Source organism: Asterias rubens, chromosome 7, assembly GCF_902459465.1.
Source record: "Asterias rubens chromosome 7, eAstRub1.3, whole genome shotgun sequence".
Classification (NCBI taxonomy): Eukaryota; Metazoa; Echinodermata; class Asteroidea; order Forcipulatida; family Asteriidae; genus Asterias; species Asterias rubens.
In genome coordinates, this window is record NC_047068.1 from 14,355,611 (window position 1) to 14,382,301 (window position 26,691).

The 26,691-nt window shown below is 38.8% G+C and overlaps 1 protein-coding gene across 1 annotated transcript; it reads left to right on the plus strand.

Moving 5' to 3' along the window:
• Positions 1–874: 874 nt before the first annotated feature.
• On the plus strand, positions 875–21,589 carry LOC117292809 (D(1B) dopamine receptor-like). Its single transcript, XM_033774972.1, has 2 exons — positions 875–3,077; positions 18,060–21,589. Exons 1-2 carry the CDS (start codon positions 2,290–2,292, stop codon positions 18,397–18,399), a joined length of 1,128 nt encoding a protein of 375 aa, XP_033630863.1. The 5' UTR covers positions 875–2,289; the 3' UTR covers positions 18,400–21,589.
• The last annotated feature ends 5,102 nt before the right edge of the window (positions 21,590–26,691 follow it).

The following is a 26,691-nucleotide window of genomic DNA, read 5'->3' on the forward strand; positions in this document are numbered from 1 at the left end:
ATAAGCTATGATGGTGTCTTTCACTATTTTCTCGTAAAAAAATACAATGTCGCATGTTTGTTATTCCATGAGTCCAGTCAAACAATGTGTGGGGTCTGACATGATACACAAACAATATGCCAACCAATGATACTCACGATATTACAAAACGTTTAGCTAATGTTTTACTTATACCTACAAATACAGGAGATCATTCATTAGCTAATAATCCAATGTTGATTGATATTGTATTTTAATCAATAGAGGCCCCGTGGACTTTGAATCCAGCGATCCGAGTTCAAATCTCGGCGGGACCTTATATTTTGGTGGGATTAGGCCACAGCTTTCGTTTTACCTCTAAAAACAGTTATTTGTACTCCTCCTTCATCGGTATCTTCAGCAATCCTACGTATGAAGTTTGAAGTTTGGTGGGGATTGTTGTGTTGTGTTGCTTGTTTGGGGGAGGGAATTGAATGTTTGTTTGTTGGGGTACTTGTTCGTCAAGTTGTTACTATGTTTTGACAGAGCAGTGGTTTTGTATACTCTTCAGTCACAAGCACATTATTGACCAGAGTACAATGCCCCACAGCGCCCTCTATCATTTCATTATCACCTTAATTAAGTGAAGCTACAGTCTTGTATGCCAATAGCGGCGGCGGGGGAGTACATTCATTTACGTTTCTTTGTTTTTTATGTGTACGTGAGCAAATAATCTGTAAACAAAAATACAGTTTCATACACTCAAAGCGTTGCTACCTTTTGATAATGCCTCTCATCAACACCGTTTCTATAGCTTTTTAGCTGAATCGTACATAAAACAGCCGTTGACACAACCATCTTGGGGGCATTCATCTCGATCACGCCGCAGTCACTTCATTTTGCTTCAGTGGCGAGGTCGATCGAGTGAAGAGCGAAGAGAACCGGGAGGAAGAACAGGGTCCGCTTATAATGTGAAATCTTCACTTCGGTGTGCCCAGGCTACAGCGGAGCAAACACGGTCTCCTCTTTTTGAATCGGAAATCATTCAGAAGTAAAAAGTGACCTGCCATCAAGGAGAAGAACCAAGGATCCATCCTGGAGATCAAATACTGAAGCTTGGGTAAGAGTGTGGAGAGATAATCCTCCCCGGTTGAGAGGACCGATTGACCAGATACGACTCCGTAAAATGCCTTATTTTGATCACATCGTCACTCGACGAGTGCACTCCAGCAGATAACGTCCGAACTCACATTGCACATTGGTTAAAACTGCGTCATCGCAGCTTCGATATCAGGGTAAAGAATTATACAAAAACGATTCGTTTATAGGCTTCAATCATTCATGAATATTATCAACTGACAATGTGCATCATCAGCCTCAAGAAAAGCATAAATAACTGCGGAGAAAGTTCGTCTCGGTCAGTTATAATACTTCAACCTGAGAAAAGTCTGAAGGGTTCACTTTGGATCGTATATTTTGAAATAAAGTATAAGGTTTGAACTCCTTAAAGCTGCTGATCTCTGACTGTGATTTGAGATTTACGTCTTATCATCAAACATCATCAGCTCTCAAGACCTTACTGCATCTCACTTAACTTTCTCCATTTGTATTTTCTCTCCGTGTTCCCTTTTTGATGTATCCTTGATGTAGCACGTACCGCTGCTTTATACATGCATTATAATGCAGTAATCTCGTCAAATCTCAGAACCAAGTTCACGCGAAGATTATCCCTGTGAGGACTGTTATGTGTTGTAGTTTTGAAGTGGGTGCTTTGAACCTACCAGACTTCGCTGAGTTCCTGTTATCATCGCACGTACGTCGAGCAACGACATTATACGAGACGTGAGTATCAAAATAGACAATTCAATCAGTTTTGAGGCAAGTGTACTTTCCATCGATCTTCTTGGATTCTAAACACAACGATGCAACGATTGCGTACAGACCTACTCGATCTCTGTTGAACTCCTAGCTGAGCTTGTTTTCTCTTCTCACGTTGCACAAAAATAAAAAGTAGAGGATTTGCTTTCACCAGCGGAATAAAAATCATCGGATATCATGTGCGTGATGACGTATGGACGAAGGTGTTATTTGAGTTTGTAAGTAAAACTAACATTTTTGGCCATTTTTATGGGAATCGTTGTTTCGGCAGAGTAACAATAAATGTAAGGTGTCCTACTTAGAAAGAAGCTGTTCGAGTACTTCAAATTTTCATCTAGAGAACTGGTTCCAGGTTTGAGTCCTTCAAGGGGTGATTTGGGATTCTTGCCCGAGTTAAACCAATCGTACACAGTAATTTTTCCCTGTGACGTCATTGATGACGAACATTTAAAAATGATGAACACAACAATGGACACCTTAATCGTCACACCAACAATGGACCCACATGGAACGCCCCCCGCGGTGGTAGTCTGGTGCGTTCTGCTGGTGATCCTAGCAGTAATATCCGTCATTGGTAACGTCTTGGTCTTAGGCACCCTCTGGCATGCCTGGACCAACGTTGGCACCAAGCCCGGGAACTTCTTGGCCTTCATGCTGGCCGTTGCCGACCTCCTGAACACGCTCATCAACCTCCCGTTAGTCATCGTTGGAGTTATCAACAGCCAGTGGGCATTGCACGACAACACACCACTCCGTATGGCGCACTTCTTCTTCCTCATCCTACTCAGCGGTACCTCCAACATGATGCTATGTGTTATCTCAATCAACCGCTATGCCGTGGTGGCTAAACCCAACACCAGCGAGAAGGTCGGGAGGACGCGGGCCCGGAACCTCACCCTCTACGCCTGGTGTCACGCTCTCGGAACAGCCGTTGTCTCCATCGCCATTTGGGGTGTAATGGACAGCACTGGTGTCGGTAGCTTACACCATTACGTCCCCCCTTTCCCTAGCCAGGTTTTGAGCTACGCTTTAGCGGTGGGTGCCCCCATGGCCGTAATGACTGTCACATACGTACGACTCTTCAAACGGGTCAAGATGAGGTTGAGAGCTGTAGGAGCTAAGAAGTGTAACGTGGCGTGCACTGAATCTCACATGGCCAGTCAGTCAGTGGTCCAGGATGCGCCGAGTGTATTCGGCGCTGTCAAAGCTCACAACATGATCCTAGCAAGACCCAACAAACAGTAAGTCCATTCAGTTTTTTGTAGACTAGATGGATTGCACAAGACGTCATTGACCACCATCTTTGATGTTAAACAAAGGAAAGTGCACGCGTAAACGCGCTGTGCACGACTCTCGGCCAATGATATCCTTTCACGCGTGCACGGGGGGAATCAAAGATGGCGGTCAATGCAAGGGGGTCTAATGCCTATAAGGTTTCTGCTTTACAAAAAGAGTTACGGCACACGTTACGTCACACCCATAGCTAACCATCACTAACAGAATGACAAAAATGAACAAATTTCACACTTAAAACTTAGTTTCTTGCGAGCAGAAAGTCGATTCAGTTTTAAAGAACTATAAGGTTTCTGCTACAATAAGAGCCACGTCACACGTTACGTCACGCTGTACAGTTTGCTTAATCCCTAATGTGCTGCATTTCCGACAGTTGTTAGAGAAGAAATGGTTTCCACTCTAAAGCCCGGTTCAAACTTCCATCAGCTGCGAGTCCGATAACAGTGAACGTTTCACAGGAGTTGAGCTTGCAAATTTTGTTAAGTCAAAATTCGTATCGCATCCGCATTCTCAGGAAGTATGAACGCTAAGTGGTAAACAAAACACGTGACGTCATCAGTTCTAAGGTCTATTGCCTCGTAAGACAGAACCTTTATACAAATATTGTTCATTGTCCAAATATTTCTTGGCTTGGTACAGAAGCTCTACATCCCGTTCGAAATCATCGAAAACAAACAAGAAACCAGACATGCCTGTAAAAGCCCCGCCACAATTTGCGTTCCATTTTGTTACAAGAAATATAATGTGAAGTATAATGGTAGTGCGTGGTTCACTGGAATGGGGAGGGGAGTGGTGTCATGCGGGATCGGGGGGGGGGGAAGGGTAGTGTGTCTTGCTTGACAAGATCTTCCATAAATAAACATGCGTTCGCGTTATTCGCTTCTTAAGTGCAGCACTGCAATACCAAAGACACGGTCCGTAATCCTTCAATACATTCTGATCAATGTTCATTTTGTTCCGAGATTGAATGGGATTACATTACCTCGAGCAGCGACCCTTCAGCATGGCTAAATGTCATAAAGCCTGTAAGCACAAAATCTTGCTATATAAGCACAAAAATGTTTTGCCAGAAACCGGTTACCAGCCATGACATTCCACAAAGTTTACATTGCTGCGACTGTTGCCCCACTCATTTTTTGGCTTCAGCAAATAAATCTGCCGCTATAAGCAATATGTTCTGCTATTAAAGCTTTGAAATTGGGGCCTGTGCCCAAGTTCATAAAGCCTGAAGCGCAAAAAAATGCTAGACACATAAAACTCATGCTTATCAAAAATAAGTTACCAGCCAAAATACCGTACATTTGCCATTGCTGTGACCCACTCATTTTCTGCTAAGCAAAGGAAGTTGCTAGTATAAATGTCTGCTATGAGCTTTTATGAGCTTTATGAAATTGGACCCAGGTCATGGGCACCGTGATTCTACTCGTCTCGTTTGAGTTGAACGCTTTGCAGATCACAGTGCGCAAAAAAAAACTGCAAAGTAAAACAAAATAATACACTCGGATTTCAATTTCGCAGCTCGCTCGTGATTAATTACTAAATGAAGACAGACACGAATACCCATGGAGATCCTCGTCGCATTGCCAGACAATTATTATCAAATTTCTTGTGTCATTCAGGTATGAGGATTGATTTTCCTTAAAGGGTTAAGGTACTATTTGTGCGTTACAAAAACCACAATGTCCATATAGATTTACAATAATTTTACACGGTTTGAAGATAATGATTAGAAAGCGTCCCTTTAAAAAATAACTTGCTGAGGTGCTGTAGTTTTTGAGAAAATGGCAAAACAATTTCACGAAAATAATTCTCAGTGAGACAAAAATTATTTTAGCATGTACAACGTATTTACGCTACTCGCTTTAATACACTGCTCTATGATGTTCATTGCTTTCCTTTATTTATTACATATACGTCTCCATTCCCAGTGATATTGTCATGGCAAAAAAACACACCTTGATCTACAAAAGGTATCAATACCCTTTAAAGGCAGTGGATACTATTGATAATCACTCAAAATAGTTGTTAGCATAAAACCTTACTTGGTAACGAGTACTGGGGAGAGTTTGAAAGTATAAAACGTTGTGAGAAACGGCTCCCTCTGAAGTGACGTAGTTTTCGAGAAAGAAGTAATTTTCCACGAATTTGATTTCGAGACCTCGGAATTAGATTTTGAGGTATCGAATTCAAGCATCTGAATAGCACACAACTTCGTGTGACAAGGGTGTTTTTTTCGTTCATAGTCATCTCGCAACTTCAACATCCAATGAGCTAACATTTTAACAGGTTTGTTATTTTATGCAAATGTTGAGATACACCAAGCGAGAAGACTGGTCTTTCACAATTACCAATTATGTGTCCAATGTCTTTAAAGGATTGAGACCTCCTTGTCACTCTCTCTCTCTCTCTCTCTCTCTCTCTCTCTCTCTCTCTCTCTCTCTCTCTCTCTCTCTCTCTCTCTCTCTCTCTCTCTCTCTCTCTCTCTCTCTCTCCTCTCTCTCTCTCTCTCTCTCTCTCTCTCTCTCTCTCTCTCTCTCTCTCTGTGTGACATGTGGTTTAGTGGGTCAGCTGGGGAAATATTTTGGGGTATTTTTCCTTTAAATGATACATGGAATTTTGCACACAGTCAGAGTATGTCCTTTTTACTCTTTGGAACTCATTGCCCGGTGTATATTGTCCTCCATTTCACAATCCTGCATTAAGGATATCACATCCCACCACCATCCCCCCTAAATCCGTACGTCTTGTTTGTCTTCTTTGTAGTCCTTTGCCAAGAGCGGCTGCGTTCAGGGATATCTTGCATTCATCAAACGCATTCACGCGGCCATTTTGTAATTCAGGCGTATATGCAACTATCGTTATATTTTCTCAAAGCCAGCAGCAAGCATAACATTTCTACAAGCAGCAACTGTATTTAATCGTTAATAGAATATAATATGGTGCTGTCAAGGACAACCACTCCAGTAATATCATTAATCTTTGTAAATCAAATAAGTGGAGAGCATCACAATCAAAATATTGTAACCATTGTCATTTTGATTTTAGCTTTTTTAATTTTTTAATTTTAGGACCGGGTAGTGTGGGCGTAGTTATGATGAGGGAGGGAATATAACGTACACTTGTACATCGCGGCAAATTTGAACCACTATTAAATCCACCCATACAATGACATGAGCTGGTTACATGTTTTGATGCAATTAACCCTTCTCATGAAACATGCTAATTACAGTCACGCATGAGTACTACACTCTAAAAACTCCTGGGTCAGAATTGACCCGGATTTGGGTCCCAGGGGGCCAGACCCATTTCTGGGTCAGTTTGACCCGGAATCCGTGTCAATGTGTCCCGGAATTCGAGTCCAAAATCCCCGCTTTTAAACAACTTTCTGGTCATAATGACACGGATTCCGGGTCAAACAGACCCAGAATAGGGTCTGACCCCCTGGGACCCAAATCGGGTCAATTCTGACCCGGGAGTTTTTAGAGTGTATTAGATTACCAATTGCCCATGTTAATTGCTGTTACGTGTCATTCACCATCCTTTTAAAATTTGAATTTCCTCCGAACCTTCAGGACGAACACAATTCGATTTGAGCTTGTTTGATAACACGATTTTGAGCTGTCCATTTTCTGAGCTGCCGCCTGCTAGATTGACGAGTGTAATTTATTTACTATCCGGACGCTTCGGCGCAATGGCCCCGAACGGTGCATCAACAGTCAACTCTGAACTAGCAGAATATTCGTTCATTCATTCAGTAACATTTATTTCAATGCTGTCATACAATACAATAATGCAGGCTTATGTCGAAATTACAAAAGCAATATAGTATGGGGTATGATATTAGGTACACAATGGTTCAATAATACGCAGCAATTTAAAGACATAAGGTGAAGCGAGATGCTTTTGTTCTCTAACCTATGGACAGACAAACATTTAGTATGGTACAACAAGGATGCATATTGGTAATACCATGGTATTACAAACTATCACAAAGTCCAATCACAAAATGTATACTGCAGAGACAAATAACTCTGCATGTACACGTATTAGAGAACATCTTCACCCGGCCTAATGTTTTTTTGGGGAAATGGGGCATACAAAATGTTAGCCTTGTAGGCAGGTGAAATTATACAGCGACATATTTGCACAGCATGATCAGGGCCCAATTCATAGAGCTGCTTTTAAAAACAGACATTATTGCTTAAAAATACCAGGATACCAGTCACAAACTGTACATGTGAAATGGTAGTTTGGCTGGTAACCTTACTCTGGTAAGCATTTGTGCTTACGCAGCTCTTTGGAAGTTTGATAGATCAGCTCCTCACTGAACCATACAGTAACGTTTTGAAGAGAGTCTCCAAAAAGCTAAAGACAAACGAAGAGATGTTTTATAAATTTCTGATGTCCCATCCAGGACACCATCTTGGGGGCGTGTCTTAGGACAACCCTACTAAGTCAGCAATCATTGTTTTGGCCTTCAAATAAAATGGATCTCGTTAATAGACTAATTGGCCTAACTGGGGGAACGAGGTTGTGAACAGGCGTTGGTGGCAATTAACCTAGCCAATCAAATCATCCCAAATGGACATCTACGGACCAAGCTTTCTCCATGGTTCTCTACAAAATGGAGATTGCCTACCTCCCGAGATAATTTGACAACAAAATGAATTTAGTTTGCTCAAAACCAGGTCGAACAATGTTAGTGTTTTCCAGTCCCAGAAGCAAAGATATTAGAGTGAAAATATAAGCAGTGAATAATTCTGAGTGCAATGGTGATAATTTTTTAATGAGTTGAAATAGTGAATGTTCCATATACACGAGGCGAGGCCAACTTTAATGAACATTCAATCTTTTAATGAGTTTAAATAGTTAAAAGGGAAGGTATATACGTTTGGTTTCACTCTTAAAGTGAAAAAGAGAAACATTTCACTTCGGAGTATTAACGTGGTTTTGTAAAAAGGTTATAAGTAAGTTTGTATGCCCCTAAATTTGAATCTGAAAGCGTAACTGCTAGTAATTTCCTGCGTGGACATATTCGCTTCGGCGATATCTCACAACGCGCCCACCTTTTACATTGAATGTTTCAGTTATATTGCATACATCAATAATTTACAAAAACCGAACTGTTCTAAGAACCAAAGGTATACTTTGCCCTTAAGAAATTTAGACTTCTAATATCGAACGTCTCGAAGCAAGGAGTCTCTCACTCATAAACACCCACACATCAAAACAAATTCTTCTTCTTTAATTTGCAAGCATCGCAAAAGACGGTCATATTATAATAATTGTATAAGTCTACACAGAGAGAGTAAGAAAGAATATGTTCTAACATCTTATTACGGTCAAGGATAAAAGTGACTCGCAAATTGCTGTTCAAGACACAGTTATCAAGCCATTACGTGTAGAATATTCTAAGAAACGGATTTAGTATTGCTATTGTGTATAACTCAAGGGTGGAAGTAATGCAATCTATTCGTTGCTGAGGTCCAATTCCATGGTTCTGCTTACTGTAAGCAAATCGGCGCTATACGGAAGCAGGGAATTCTGTGCTTGCGGCAAGCGTATTTCACGGGTTAGCGGGGATCGTTGGCTTGTGCGCGTGCGTACTCCACGTCACTAGGCGTTCTACGCTTACACAGCTAGCGTAGAAATTCGGCGTTTGCACTGAGTAAGCGGAGAATGGTGATCGTAATTAAGCGCAGAATTCGGCGTTGAGCAGAGCCATGAAATTGGGCTCTGAGTTGGTATCCCTCAAGATTAATACGTCATGTGTGAGAAAATATTTTGGGACATCGCAAAATAATACTTGTAGGTTGTTTTACAATTATTTTTGACTATGCAAATATTTGCTATAGTACTTACGTTCATGATAATTTGATTAATGTCACCGCAAATGTTTGCTAAGATAAGTAATATTCTTGCGAACTTGCAAATATTTGCAGAGTCTTTTGCAACTATTGGCGACATGCATTATGTACCCCATAGGAACACTATCAGGTACTCGTTCGTACATGTCATAATGTACGCTGCCTTTACGCAATCAGCCTTAACATTATAAAGTTGAAGGCACATAGAGTATTATGTCGTCGCTTCCAAAATGCAAAAAATTTAGTCCAAAAAAGTCCAGACCAATTTTCTAGAGCTAACTAATCGAATTATAAAACTGTATCCTAATTCATTCGAACATTGATAAGTCAAACAATGTAGGTCTTCGGTGCTTTTAGAAAAAACAATATAACAAAGGTTGCAGTCACAGGACACCACAACATGCGTACAACTTTTAAGGAATATTAAAGTTTCCACAATAATCCCATCAACTCGGGCTTTCCAAAACAATGATACACAAAGTGTTCCATGACTCTAAACAGAACATGGTCTGACCTTTTATCTTACCGATTTCGATTGCGGTTCTTCAGAAGGTTTACACTGTCAGAAGATTGAAAGTAAGATCAAATCTCTCTTCCGTGAGTCCCAAATCTCTAGGGAGTTTAGAATGTTTTTTACTCAGCGCTGATTTATCATCTTGTCTCTTACTTAATTTAATTTCTGGATGCGGAGTGGTTTTGTGTAAATTATCCAAGGCGGGTTGTCGCCGTCTTGTAAATTGGGCCATCAATCCATTGCTTTTACGACGCAACAAGGAGATGTATATACCCTCACAGATCACAATATTGTGTAGGGTCGACTCATTATGGGGTTGTCGTGGTTCGAAATAAGGGGGTTTGGGTGTAACTTTGAGGTGGGTTTTTAGGTTGAAGATAGCCCAAAAATCTGACGTCAAACGTCGAGCCTCGTGAATAACACCAGCAGATGTCGGGTGTCCGGATCCGTACAAATGTACGTTTGACCTCGCATGCATTTCACACACAGATTCGCAGTCAATAGGTTACACATATACATGTATTTCATAGACGATGTTACCTGTGACATCACATGTTTACAAAAGAGCCACAGAGCCCGGACTTCTTGCAAACACGATTTGTACAAAGCCTAATGGAAGAAAACATAAAATCTTATATTTTATGGATATTGCACTGTCCAATTCCTATCAACTTTTGATATGATGAAAGGGGCACATCTATAAACTTGCCCAGCTTTTACTTTCACAACTCTGTGATTTATGTGGTAATTATGACATAAAATGTCAACTTTCTCATTGGACCAGTGCAGTATCTTGCCTGCCAGAATACTCAAAGAATGCACAAGGTCACACTTATTGTAAGCAAAGTTCACATGGTCTATTGCATACAAAAACAACACAAATTATTCACACGAATGCTGCATGGAGATGGTCGAAAGTGCAAGCTGAAATTACATCAACTCAGACCAATCATAACACTGGTATGGAAATCTTACGTCACAGCACGTTTAAAGTGCCTTTGAATCATCCGTTAAAGATGTTGGTCCGATTTGAACCCGAAATTGAGATGTAACCTTTAAACAGCTGTGCAAATTTATAATAGATTCTAACTTCAGCATTCATGTAGGCCTAAAATATAGGGGAGTGCTTTCTGCTCTACCGGCCAGGCTTCGGACTGATGATACCCAAGCCTACATCCATATGGATTGTAAAAGGGGGTAACCTTGTTTCAGCCGGTGGCAACAAAAAAATTGTAGCCCACACCTTGAAGTGGCCTTCAGGCCTTGTGTGTCTGGCGACTTGCATAAAAAAAAAGTCTGAGTGCAATACCTTCTTGTTGAGTAGGGCCTAAACGTACATAAGTACACTCAACATACACACATCAGTGAGTGATAATGAACAGCAACGTCTTGCACCAAGACTAAGGGTATGGCCTATACACTTTGCTGTACGGCACTTACTCTGGTAGATTAGTCAATACAAAATATTAAGAAACAAAATCAAACATCTTATTCACAAAAGGAATCTTGACATTGACGCTTATACACATTCTGACAACTGTCAATATTAATTCCACTATAGGGGTTCTCTTAACAAAATATCCCAACGAAATTTATGACAGGACTAATAAATTAGTGCTATTAGACAGCCCCTTCAAACTGCACTTATAAAAGCACTGATTTACGATCGAGCACCGTGTACTGAACACTATAATCACTTACAATGCTTGAGCCAAAACGTTGTCAGTCATAGCAATACTCTTGGGTTTGAATTTGCCCAACCTGCCGGAACAAACTCTATGGTTCAATTCTGATTGAGTGGGGCACATTTTCCCATCAAATTATTGAGCCTCGTTATCGTTGGAACATTACACCATAACGCACTGATGTTTAACAACTAAAAAGTCTAATGCCCTGACAACAAACCCGGCTCCGTAACTATGGTAATAATTTTAGGGAGATCAAGGGGCGGGGGTAGGGGGTACCATGTCTTTTTCTCGGGGGCACTTCTTGAAAATTTGAAAATTTTCGTTTTTTTAAAGTTTTTTTTAACACCCCCCTTTCAGCGCTCTTGGTTAGTGCTCTTATTGTAAAATTAGTATTGTTTTAACACCCTATGGTGTTTAGTTTGATTTCCCCCGGAATTTATATGTGACACCACCCACGGTGTCAATTTTACCACCACAGTTTTTGGCAGAAAAATGGTTAACGGATGTTTTCTGCTTAAGCAGCTCTTTGGAATTGCCACCAGGTTCGAACCCAACTTCGAACTAGGGTCCCACGTGACACGGGTAAGGTCATGCCCCCGGAGTTTTTTTTTTTTTTTTTTTTTTTTTTTTTTTTAAATCTTTATACACAATGTTTACAAGTTGAATAGGCCGGGGCAGGGGGTTGTCAAGACTGTAAAAAAACCCGGTCATCTTAAGATGTGTATACAACCAGACACATGTCAACGTTAAAAATGTAATTTTATATAATTTTGAATGCGTTTAATATATAACATTAATTTACAATTCAGAATGGTATAAGTGCGCCCGGTTTCTATTGTGCCAAGTCAATTCAAAGTGCATATTTAATAATGAAAACCTCATAACATACAACAATCATTTGATAAATTATCATCAAACATCAATTTATTCTCATTCTCCAATTTTCTACTGGATTCGCTCGCATATAAATAACCAGTCCAACCTGAACATCAATTACATTAAAAAGCAAACTGCTGAATAGATTGGTCGCCATAGAAACTCTTTATCCTTTCGAACCAGAAGGCCCTTTGGTCTGTTTTTCTTGTCAACTGATATAATAGTGTTATCTTCAGATTCTGGGCCGACGTATGGAGTGGCATGTATTGTGAATAAATATATCCCAAATTATGGCAGAGGAGAATGTTTACCCGTCGTTTGTTGATCACAAACTCAAACTGACATCTCAGACTTGCACATTTTTTTGAAAACAAATTACTATAAAAAAAAACATGTGCTACACACTGATGTTATTCTAGGTTGAGTTGAATGCGATGATCCGCACAGGAAAAACAATGTTTGCAAGTCAAAGGGAAAAAAACACTCTTAAAGGCAGTGGACACTATTGGTAATTGTCAAAGACTAGCCTTCACAGTTGGTGTATCTCAACATATGCATAAACTAACAAACCTGTGAAAATTTGAGTTCAATCGGACATCGAATTTACGAAAGAAAAATAACCCTTGTCGCACGAAGTTGTGTGTGTTTAGATGGTTGATTTCGAGACCTCAAGTTCTAAATCTGAGGTCTCGAAATCAAATTCGTGGAAAATTACTTCTTTCTCGAAAACTATGGAACTTGAGAGGGAGACGTTTCTCACAATGTTTTATACCATCAACCTCTCCCCATTACTCGTCACCAAGAAAGGTTTTATGCTAGTAATTATTTTGAGTAATTACCAATAGTGTCCACTGCCTTTAAAAGTATTGACCATAACAAAAGTTATTTGGTAAGAAGTATACACTTATATAGCTTTTTATAATAGTATAACGCATATTTTACTTCGAAGCAATGTGGTTTAGGGGAATAGTTATCTGTTTTATTCCCCAAAATCTGGAGAAACGGTTCTCAGTTTGTGTTTCACAAAAAGGGGTTATTTTCCTGCGTGTATGGACATTATTCACTCTGGATTTTGACCGCCTTTTAAGATGAATTAATCGCAGGTTAGTTCATTGTTTTGTACATAACAACTAAATTTATAACAACCATCTTTTTCCATATCCACGTTGATTCAAAATTAAATGTTTTAAAAATGCTTTAGTGTAAAACTAAATCGACATTAATGCTCTTCTACTTAAATAGCCTATAGCAAAAACCATTAATAATAATAATTACAACCATTATCCAAATGACATTTGTGACTGAGTAATGATATTGTAAGGGGTTAGATGCACTTTGTTCTACGCCATTAGGAAAATGAAGAGTAATTAAAATCCATCACAGTGAAATTTGTATTTTCACACATTTAATATTCTTAATAATACTAATATGTATTTGTTTGTACTTGTTTTATGCCTCTGGAGAAGGTCCGGATTGGATCGAAAGCTAAGGCCATCTACCATATTCATTATCTTAATAATACTAATTATTACATTTTTAAAAATGGGTTGGCCTATAGTCGACAAATCTTCCTCAAATCACTTAACGGCTAAGGTTTGGATACTTTTTTTACGACACAAAAGACGATGTCCACATAATTACATTAAACTTACATGGTTTGAAGATAATGATGGTCAAAAGCTTCCCCTATATAGGTCTTGCTGAGGTGCTGTAGTTTTTGAGAAAGTACAGTGAAACAATGTCACGATGTTTTCCCCGTATCTTTAGCATGAAGACCTTTTAATACGCAAAGCTCGTGAAAACATGGCTCTGTGATTTTCACCTTTTTCTCAAAAACTTGACGACTAAAGAATTTGAAACTTATACAGGTCAATTATATTACATACATCTTCATTCACAGTGAGTAGTGATTCATGTCATGGCTTAAAACTTGATCTAAAAAAGGTATTAAAGCAAAACCCTAAAAGGCACTGGGGTGGATTTCACAAAGGTAGTCCTAACTTTGGACTATAGTCCTAGGCAATGCTAAGAGATAGGACCAGTCCTAAGTTAGGATGAGTTACTGGTCCTAACTTAGGACCAGTCCTATCTCTTAGGACTAGGAATAGGACTAGTCTCAAGTTAGGACTACCATTGTGAAATCCACCCCTGATAGCATAAAACTCAAGTGGTTACAAGCAGTGGATAGTGTAACACATTGTGAGAACCGGCTCCTCTGAAGCAACGTTTTCGAGAAAGACGTAATTTTCCACTTAAATGTTTGATTTTGATTACGAGACTTCAGAATTAGATTTTCAGGTCCGGAAATCAAGCATTTCTGAAAGCACACAACTTTGTGTGACAAGGGTTGTTATAATCTTGCAACTTCGACGACAAGTTCATTTTTTAACAAGTTTGTTATTTTGTGCATATGCCTAATATGGTGAGATACACCAAGTGAGAAGATTGGTCTTTGACAATTAACAATTACCAAAGGTGTCCAGTGTCACAAGTTGGTGTTATAATTTGTGCTGCCGTGGTAATATGGACAGAGGAGTAAAATGAAGGACACACATAATTATACATCAACCAATATTATAGGCAAGTGTTACTCGAATCCGTAATAACGAATCCTTGATAACTGAATGTGAATTCTATAATGATGTATTTTGAATTCGACATAAATCCGTAATAAGGAATCCTTGCTAACATGTTGTGAATTCCTAATGATGTATTTTGAATCCGTTATTGCGGATTCGACATAAATCCGTAATAAGGAATCCTTGATAACATGTTGTGAATTCCTAATGATGTATTTTGAATCCGTTATTGCGGATTCGACATAAATCCGTAATAAGGAATCCTTGCTAACATGTTTTGAATTCCTAATGATGTATTTTGAATCCGTTATTGCGGATTCGGTGTTAATCCGTAATAAGGAATCCTTGATAAAAACTAAATGTGAATTCATAATGATGTATTTTGAATCCGTTATTGCGGATTCGACATAAATATAAGGAATCCTTGATAACATGTTGTGAATTCATAATGATGTATTTTGAATCCGTTATTGCGGATTCGACATAAATCCGTAATAAGGAATCCTTGATAACTTGTTGTGAATTCCTAATGATGTATTTTGAATTCGTTATTACGGATTCGACATAAATCCGTAAGGAATCCTTGCTAACATGTTGTGAATTCCTAATGATGTATTTTGAATCCGTTATTACGGATTCGACATAAATCCGTAATAAGGAATCCTTGCTAACAGGTTGTGAATTCCTAATGATGTATTTTGAATCAGTCATTATACGGATTCGGTGTAAATTCGTTATAATGGATTCAAAATACGTAATTGTTGCACTAAATGTGGCTTTCATAGGTAACTGCTTGACAGGAATATTTTGCAAAGCCATCACGAATTTCCCGTGGAAGCCGTTGGAATGAACGATTTGATTTGATGTCATGGTATGCTCACTGCATTGCTTTAAGTACTGAATTTCCGACTGTTGTTGTGCAGAGACACAATAAGTGTCCCATTATTAGTCTGCATAAAGTGATTAACAATCCCTGACGTCACCAGAACTAGTGTCTGTTAAGGCTACTGTTTTTACGAGGATTGTTTATTCCAAAAGCACCACAATGCTTTTAAGTTCAACTTCATAATTATTTCTACATAAAAATCAAAATAAAAAGCCATCATTCTATATAAGTTTGTGGTGGCAGGACTGATAGATGAACAGAAACCCCAAAGCAGGAACGAACGAACGAACGAACGGACGGACATATTGAAACACGATAAAGAAACAGGAGTGATAAACAAAGACTCATGCCTGCAAGACAAGTTAAATACAAAAATCGCTGAACAAAAACAGCTGTCGGACAAAAGCGAGAACTCATTCTGTATTAAAAACGAATAGCAATAATAATATTCCAATGCGAGAGTGTGATACGAACAATTACAATCGGTCCCGTTACGTTCACGGTGTCTAACACTCTACCTACAGGCGGCTTTCAGACAATTGGAATTTTCAAATCATATGCATCTTATGACAATTGGAATTTTCAAATCATATGCATCTTACCGTGGGTTGCCTTGGTAACAGATGGTTTTTGTTGTCCCTCAGGGATGTCGGGGGAGTCACGGGGGAGAGGAGACGGTATTGCGCGGCGGCCCGAGGTCCATGCGTCGACAAAGTAATTGGCTAGGGAGGACCTCAGTTTAAAGTGAAATTTATAGAGAAATATCTGCCATGGAAAAAGGGGGACATCAACCTGGGGAAATCTCAAGTCATAAGACTATTTTACCAGCTCGCCCTGTGTATAAGTAGAACAAGGTGTGCTACATCACAACGGACCCTAAAACGACACAACTTTAACCTACGCGCGCGAATGCTATAATAAGGAATGGAAGTTAGTGTCATATCAACAGTTACACTGCAAAAGCTGTGTTGTTAAATTTGACACCATCGGTGTTTTCATTATATGAAACAATTCATCAAGGTTAAAAAACTACAAAATACTTGTTAAAATAAAACTTCTTTTTGCCAAAACGATTATTCTTGGTGTAATTTTAACGCACTATATGGTGTTAATTTTGATCATCTCTTTGGTATCCTGCAGGAAGAATACTGTGCGCTTTGATATGCCCCTGGTTGTGAAAAAAACTATATAAGAACAGAGTATTATTATTATTATTATCTATATTGTGGTAAGACCCATGGTGTAAATTTTAACAGCAAATAATATGCAGTGTATACTAATTATTTGTGTGGTTGACTGGTATTTAGATCATGTGAGACAACACACATTTGACAACAAATATATTCCTATCTCTCCAGCCATACTATTTCTGTCAATATTGATAGCACTTTATGTCATTACAATATATTATAATAACAAGCCACAATAAGCATTACTGTGCAATCGGTAAGCTTTGCAATCAACTCGAGGCCAGATTGCAGATTAAACGACCGTTATAGGAAAGGGCATCAGTTGTAAAGCCTTCAAAGTACAACATGTTAATAATAATAGTCTACCTGTGTATATAGCTTGAGTCTATTGCCCGTATATGTTAAAATGTGATATTCACACGACATCAATTTAACAGTGGTCACTTGCTTTATTTTAGCATGTTTGTAAAATGTACCAATGTTTGACAATACTTTACAAGAGACCTTGGCCAGTACACAAGTTGTTGTCATTTCACACGATGAACATTTTGTAAAGTTGTATAATAACCATGCTTAAATTTAGCAGTGGACCTCTGCTAAATGGCTCCGTGTGAAAGAGAAGTAAGAAAGAACACATGAAACAGTCAAAATTCACGTTGTGCAAGCACAGCGCATGGATGAGCCAAGCAGTCTTTCGCTCGACCCCACCAGTCTCATATTAATTTGGATGAGGTGGTCCGTGGAATTTTTGTCTGCACATTCGAATTGCTTCCTCAAAATATATCCTGATGGTTTTTTAAGGATTCTCTTTTGTAATCAATTCAAAACAAGACTTAATCCGATTAAAAAGCACTAAGAAAGTGGCAATTCTACAAAAGGAAAAAGAAGAAAAAAAATATTGCGTGCGGGGGACCTAGCAAAATGAGGGGATGGTTTTCTAAACTTATAAGAACTTCCTGCGATGAAAACCCTTGATTTTATGATAAATTATTGTCCAGTGCACTCGTTTCCGGTTTCCCAAATGTATTTTCTTTTGCACTTTAAATTGATTGAAATACGGGAAGGAACGGAGTGGGTGGTGTAGTCTTTTGTCAAGACCTTCGTGGCTTGGCCAGCTTCGTAGCTTCGCCGCGATCCCAAGTGAATGGAAAAACACGTGAGTCGAGTGAGTGGTCTCCCCTTCCAGTCGCTCGGGATAGCGGCTCTGTGAAGCTGTCCAAGCCATAGAGGCCTTGACATACAGTGGGTGGCGGCACTAGGGTGATATTTCAAAGAGCTGCTTCATTATTTTAACAGTACTTTCTTGTTTTCTCGTTCTTCTATCAATCAGCCCGACTCGTCACGCCGATCTCCGGACTGCCGTCACCCTGCTGATCCTCCTGGGTATCTTTGTGCTCTGCTGGACCCCCATCGTCGTCCTCAGCCTCCTGGTCACCTTTCAAGATGTCGCCGATGCCCAAAACTACCTGACGGCAGCTGCTGTAATAGTCTTTGTCATCCCTGCATGTAACCCTTTGGTGTACTCCATGCGTAACGCGCAGTTCCGGGCAGCTGCAATGGACTTTCTGGTGACCGCACGCGAGAGGTTGCCCTCCCAGTGCTGTCGACGCGCGAAGCAGGGGACGTCGGACACGGCGCAAGGGGAGGCTAACCAAGAAGCCGTTGGCTGAATGCGTAGGCCCCGTACACAATGTATACAGAATTGAACTCACACGTTGATAGAGGAACAATGATCTGGAATAGGGTCCAGTGTACATGTTCCGGTACAAAACAAAAACGAGAAAAGAGAAAAGAACAGGACCCCATAGGGGAATTCTAAGTACTGGAGTACCCCACAGGGACAGTTGTGTACATAGACTATGGGAAACTGTTTTAAGTACAGTGTAAAAGGAAAGAACAAGGATTGCTCCTCATAGATCCTATTTTAGTAATCGCACTTAAACACTAACGTTGTATAGCACCTAACTCTGGTAAGAAAAACATGTGTAAAATGCGTAATCAGGTACACCCTTCACACACAATGACTGTGTGCAAACTCAGAACTGTGTTATTGGAATGTGTTCCCACAATGTTCACAAATTATGACAATCTTTTCAAATATATTACTCAATTGAATTGTGTTCTTTCAAAGCACTTTGACTGATTATATTGAACAACACAAGTAATTATACATACATGTATATAAAATGTGACAAAACCCATGCTGTCAATGCTATGGCCTAACACCCCCGATTTGTGTAGGGCATGCAAAGCTTGCCTTTCCTCATTTCGCGGCAATCTGCAGAAAACGCTCGCTCTGCTGAGCTTGCGACAAAGATAAAATCCAATAAATTGGACTTTTTGTATGCACAATACAACTTAATAATAATACACGACAACCTACATCCCATTTCTTTGCACAGTAAAAAAGACAAACAGGCTTGTGTTTACTTTGATTAATGCAAATACACAAGAGAGTAATTATGCATCCAGCGGTAAACTTATTATAAGATCGTTTAGTTGACATTTATTTGGTTGATATTCAGCTTTGCTTTTTAGTATCACAGTGGTATTTTGTGTGTATAAATAAATAAAAACTTCACAAACAAAAACATGATGTGGTGCTTATCTTCTTAATTAATTATCGTTTTAAGTTAAACAAAACATGTATGTTTTATTGTCAGTCATTGTCGAATTGTTTTATTCATTTACTTATTTCCCCAAAACCTCAACAAATTGAGAAGATAAAAAGAGTTATAAAAATGACATGAAATATACAGTACAAGGGACATAAACACGAAAATGAAGGAACAGGCACCGTGATCACACTTGATCCTGCTAGGAGGATCAAAGGAGGATCTTATCTCGAAAGGGCGATCAAAGGGAGGTCACCGGCTAGTGTGAACGCGATCAGGATCGGGAACAGATCCTCCTTTTCGACCTCCCTTCATTGCGAGATCAGCAATGTGTGTTTTAAAAGCCATGTTAGTAGCTTTTGCTAAGTGAAATATTGGTCAATTACAGATTTTCTACCATTTGCCGAAATGGTGTGCCGCTATAAAAAACAGTATCGACCCATTTCAGGTTTCCTACCATTTTCCGAAATGGTGTGCCGCTACAAAACCAGTATTGGCCAATTACAGGTTTTCTACCAATTGCCGAAGTGGTGTGCCGCTACAAAAGCAGTATTGGCACATTACATGTTTTCTACCATTTGCTGATAATATGGTGTGCCGCTACAAAAGCAGTATTGGCCCATTATAGGTTTTCTACCATTGCCGAAATGGTGTGCCGCTACAAAACCAGTATTGGCCTATTACAGGTTTTCTACCATTTGCCGAAATGGTGTGTCACTACAAAAACAGGTTTGACCCATTACAGGTTTTCTTCCCTTTTCTATTAAAAATTAATAACAAGTTCAATGTCTTCTTCCGTATTTCTGTTCTTAAAGGGTCATGTCCAAAATGGCGGCTATATTATGGCTACGGCTGGATCGCTGCGTCATCATGCGTTGAGCTATAGCAACATCCTTGAAACGGTCATAGCCGTAGCTGTAGCCGCCAAATCATAAAGGCCTTGCGGCCGAAAAAACACAGTAATCATGGAGCCAATGAAACGATACCGTGCAATCATTTATTCTCAGTGAATCAGTCATCCATGTATACAGTTGAAGGTCGCTGAGAATGGCAAATTTATCTCTTCATACCAGAAATGTTGTTATAAGAGGACATCACAACAAATCAACACGAAGCTAAAAATGAGATTCAGACTTCAGAATGTACTCTTTTATAAGCACTTCTACCTCTTTATAACGCCCTCTTTAAAACGAAAGCCAACCATATAAATCGCCAACAAAAGAAATAGTTCAGCCAGAATAAAACAATCACACCAAAAAAAAAAAAAAAACCTTATTGCAAAATTATTGAAATATTTATTGTCATTTTCTGCTCCTAGCTGACTTTAGATGCAATTCGTTTCTTTGTTTCCTGTATTGTTTTCACAGAATGGGTTGCACGAATTGGCTTTCCCGATGACAGACCATTTTGACATGGTGACACGAACTTCCAGATTAATCAAGCCGCGTCTGAATTACCCGACGGCTGTTGCGTGTATGCGTGATTCAATATAAACTTCGATGACTAAATTGTGCAAAAATGTCCACAGGTTTGCTATTTAAACCATATGTTAGAATACACCAAGTGAGGACACAAAGGACAAAGAAAGCAGATAAGACATAATGTACAATTTGATGATTTGAAAGGTATCGTGCTTTTCAAATCACCATATTGTACACCATGCCCTGAACTTTGAAGGGGCGCAGTACTTTTCCTTTAGTAAGGGGCACTATGATGAGGAAAATGTACATTTAATTTAAAAATGTCGACCAAAAACATTGGCAACATCAATCAAACTTATAATTTGTTTCACATTTTTCGTTATTTCTTTTGTTAGACATTTCAAGGGCATTAAAAAATGATCACGCTCAATCTACCTCAGTGCTTATGAAACCCACTTCACTTTAGATCGACTGGAAACCCACAAGCCAAGCCCCCTTTATTCTTACATTGTATTACTGTAATCATATATATTTATTTATTAATTTCAAAACTTCGGACACTAAAAACATGTTGACCAGGAGTATTCCATACAGGTACAACTCGTGTAACTTGTTAGATGTGTCATGGAGGAAGAAAACATTTTCTTCCTTCATGGTTGTGTTGGCCTTGTCTCAAATTTTCTTGTCTGCTTCATTTGTCCTTTCTCCAGTTACAATTCTTTGGTTGTATGTTTGTTAGTCCATAGGTGAGGAAACAAAAACATTCTGCTTAAAGGCAGTGGACACTATTGGTAATTACTCAACATAATTATTAGCATAAAACCTCACTTGGTAACGAGTAATGGGGAGAGGTTGGTATAGTATAAAACATTGTGAGAAACGGATCCCTCTGAAGTGCCGTAGTTTTCGAGAAAGAAGTAATTTTCCACGAATTTGATTTCGAGACCTCATATTTAGAACTTGAGGTCTCGAAATCAACCATCTGAAAGCACACAACTTCGTGTGACAAGGGTGTTTTACCTTTCATTATTATCTCCCAAGTTAGATGACCGATTGAGCTCAAATTTTCACAGGTTTGTTATTGTATGCATATGATGAGATACACCAAATGAGAAGACTGTTTTTTGACAATTACCTATAGTGTTCACTGTCTTTAACCTTATACCTAAATGTTGTCATTTATCTGCTGTTTACTATCGAATCATTGTGGACAAAATATATTTCTTATCTCATGCTACTAATACTATTATACTGGGTTATTTCAACATTATTATGTGCATTATTGTAACGAATAACAGCATTGAAATAAATATTACTGATTACAAAACAAATGGGAAGTTTTCATGTAATATATATTTGTACCCAAGCACAGTCTTATAAGGTATGATGACAAGGTAAATGGATACATATCATTGATTGATTACTGTTTATCCTGACGTTGCTACGGTTGCTGGTATCGCCATTAATTTGTTATCCAAAAACTTTAAAGGGATGGTATGCACGTTTGGTAATCACTCTTGAATTGAATGGCAATAAAATACAACTTAAACTTGGTTCAAAGTACAGCAGCTTTCGATAGTATAAGTCATTTTTGAGAAATATTTCAAGAAAATGGCTACGGACATTCGCTCCGGATTTGGAAATGAAATGTTCATGTCTTAATGCATACATCTATATTTATAAGGGATTAAAACAATTGAACGGTACCGAAAACCGAATGCTTAATTTTGCCTTTAACATTATGCCGTCTGCTATAGCAAAATGTCAATTTCGTGAAATTGCCATTAGGGCCTACGTCAATTAGATTCATGCTCCATAATATAATTGTTTTAATAAAACAATGTATAACGGACGTCATTTGGCTTGTGGGTTTCCAGTCGATCTAACGCGAACTGTGTTTCATAAACAATGAGGTATATGGAGCGTATCTTTGACGGGAGTCACAAATTGCCCTCGAAATTATGAAAACAAAAAACAAATAATAACCTTGATTGATGTTGCCAATGCTTGGCCGACGTTTTTATGTACCGGTGTGTATTGTGTACGATGCATTTTTATAAAATTCCTTGCGCTCGAAATACGACTATACAATTTCACACAAAACCTTAACATTTCATTGATAGTGTTCGCATTTTGAGGAAGGCGGTTTCGTTCACGCGAATGCTGAATTTAATTGCACGGCCAGCCGTCGCTGTAGCTTAATAGAGAAACTCAAAGAGGCCCTTTTTCTGGATGGTATCACCGTTTCGGCTTTGTGAACAAAATTCTCAGTATTTTGAGCTGTAAAATCGATGATAAGTTTTTTCTTCGGATTTTGATTACCTATTGTATGTAGTAACGATACGCATTTGATTAAACTTGTGGACCAGACTGGGGTGGACCACTTACTCTTTACGATAAGCGTATAGCCTACTTGGGATCATAACACAAACGACCACCCCGTCCATAAAGGCGAAGCGACAATGCCCGAGGACACAGTGGTGTCCCAACTGGGACTCGAACCTCCACACTGCTGGTCAGAAACACCTGAGCCAGTACATAGGCCCCTCGCCAAGACACACCATGTAGGGCTACCGTGCCTTCAAATTGATGCTACGAGTTGCTTTCGGTAATGAGAAATACGAGAGAGTTGTCGGTGGGAAAGAGCTTTCTCTCAGAAGAACTTGAAATGTTCGTGAAGGGACTTCAGAGGAACCTTTGAGTCGCATTCCAATACTGACTGCCCCTCAGTTTAAATAAGATTCCATTTAGAGTGAGCACCCCTTCTTATGACCCAACCCATTCAAGTAAAATACACTCTTCCTAACTAGTACACACTCCTGCCGTTTTTTAAGATGATAACTAGTGAAAAACTTTCGGTTTGTTTCAGTCGTTCGATTTTCCTCTCGCCGGCACGAATATTGGTTAATACAAACCCTTCCCTAAACAGGGACTCAAAATAAAATGTCTTGATTTTTTTTTAAAGGGGGGGGGGGGGGGGTTGTTAGATGAAAAAGGGTCCCACCGAGATTTGAACACGGATCTTTGGATTCAAAGTCCAAAGTGATAACTGTTACAACACGGGCCTTTGTTGACGTCTAGGCACAGAATTACATCTCAACTACAAGTTGATAGACCAAAATTGAAGCTTCTTGTTCAGAATTTCACAAAAAGGATAGAGAACTTGACGTTTTGTTCTTCTTTCATGAACAACATCCAATGAACGATCCACAAAGAGGGTCCACAGTCCAAAGTTATTAAGTGGGTTGATGAAAGCTAACCATGACTGTTTACTCCTTTCTGCTCAAATAACTAAAAAAGCATTACTAAAAAGCCTTTGTTAATTATTATTATTATTATAAAATTAAACCTAGACTTGAGCAAAAATAAAATCCAACAGCGTCCAGGCGGACACGATTGCATATGCAAAACCGTCCGGCGGACATTATTGCATATGCAATAATGTCCTCCGGATAGTATTGCATAGAGGACTAAATTGCATGCGACACCGGACTTATTTTTGTAAAGAGAAAAAAAGAAGTTATTTTTGTTACAGATATAAGTCAGACATTGCTCATCCCTACACATCAATTCATATTTCAGTTTAACTGCAGATTTCTGCGCAAGCTGCTTCGAGTTCGAATGCTTCCTTCCTCCATGATTCAAGCTAGCACAGTGATATTGAATGAACACCTTTCTTAAAGGCACTGTACACATTTGGTACTTGTCAAAGACCGTTCTCACTTGGTGTATCCTTTCACAAGCAAAAAATAACAAGCCTGTAAAAATTTGGGCTCAATCGGTCATCGAAAATGATGAAAGGAAAAACATCCTTGTTGGACGAATTTGTGTACTTTCAGATCGGAATAAAAGACTTCTAGCTAGAAGTCTTTTAATATTTTAGTGAGAAATTACCTCTTTCTCAAAAACTCCGTTATTTCAGAAGGAGTCGCTTCCCACAATGTTTTATACAATCAACAGCTCTCCAATGCTCGTAAACAAGTCAGTTTTTCAGTTAACATTTGTTTTGAGTAACTACCAAACGTGTACCACATTCAGTGGGACATGGATGACTAAGAAGCTTTCAATTATAGAACTTGATGTTAAACGGAGAAAACCAGCCATTAAAACAATACATGGAAAAGCCGTCAGTCTTTAGTAATTTATACTGTTTTGGTATTATTTTATTAAATTTTACCTTTTCTTCAACACTATAATAACTTAAACACCACACACCACTTACAGCTTTAAGCATTACAAAATTAGCCACCCATTATGTACAATATAGGCCAACATCGCGAGTATAGACTGAACATATACATATACTTGTAAGTACTTTGACAAGCATCATTGTAGATTTGAAATCCGTATGAGATTTGCAAATAAAATATGATTTAATTGTACTATTTTACAAAACTAAAATACCAAAACATGAGCTTGGCTTTAGTCACTGCTTTTGTCAGTTTGATACGGCCTTGTGAAATAGCCTTTGCTACTTCTATTGACTACTTCTTTATAAACTATTGTTTTGGCTTTGTACCGTTTTCATGATGTGTGGAAATAAATGTGAGTTTGAATTGAATAGGACGGCACAGTGGATTTAGATCATGTTTTTGATCCGTTTTGTTTTGAACTTCTTACTCTTTCAATTCAATGGTTTATTAAAAACCTATTCAATTCGCTGCCAGCAGCAGAATCACATGAACTTCCTCTCCCTGCCAGTGTTTTGTTTCATAGTTTGCCGTTTCCATGGTATTATAATATCGAACCATATAATAGAGAGCCCTGCTGTTTTTAACTGGGGTAACTGACGCTCAAATCCATATAAATGCACAGCGCCCTCTGTTGATTTCTTACAACAATTGAACTCCAAATAAAGACCAAGGCTTTGTTCTTACTAATTCAATTCAGTGCAACCTCATAATTTGTTTAACTATAAATCCTCATTATGTACGAACAAATTAAGAATCCAGCTCTGATCAACAAAAATATGGATCAGAAGAATCAGTATAAAAAAAAAATGCTGCAACTTCCTTCATTACTTTTATGTTAACTTCCCAATTAGTTATGTTAGGCTCTTAACAGTGGCTGTACATTTATAGTGTGGGTCTTTAAAAAGTCAGTTTACTTTTGGGGCCGAGCGGTTTAGGTCTGTGGACTCAAATTCTGTAAGTTACAGAATTTGGGTTTGAATCCTGGCCTGTTCAGTTGCCACACTTGTGTAGTCAGTATACTTTTGGGGCCGAGCGGTTTAGGTCTGTGGACTCAAATTCTGTAAATTACAGAATTTGGGTTTGAAAACTGGCCCGTTCAGTTGCCACACTTGTGTCCTTGAGCTAGGCACTCTATCATAATTGCTTCTCTCCACCCAGGAGTACAAATCGGTACCGGCGACAGCTGGAAGGTATAACCTGGGATGGACAACTGGCATCCTGACTAGGGAAATTTAAGAATTATTGTCAGTCGTTTAATGTCAATGAAACCAGATAAAAACACAGACCAGATGAGCCATAATGGCTAGCGGGACAGACTTGACTTAACTTTACTCACTTTTAAAAGGTAAGGTATGTAAGTTTAGAAATGTTTGGAAAACAGCTGCTATGCTCTCTTTTAAAGCCATTATACACTTTCGGTAAACAGTTTTGTCCAAGTCCCACACTTCGTGTATCACAACTTATATATAAAATAACAAACCTGTGAAAATTTAGGCTCAATCAGTCATCGGAGTCGGGAGAAAATAACGGGAAAACCCACTCTTGTTTCCGCACGTTTCGCCGTGTCATGATATGTATTTACTATAAATCCGTAATTCTTGCTATCGAGAATTACGGATATTGTTTTAATGTTTTCTCAAAAAGTAAAGTATTTCATGGAATAATATTTCCAGAGAAGTCTTTCACCAATACCTTCGGTAAACCCTGTAAATTATTTGTAAATCTGTGAACTT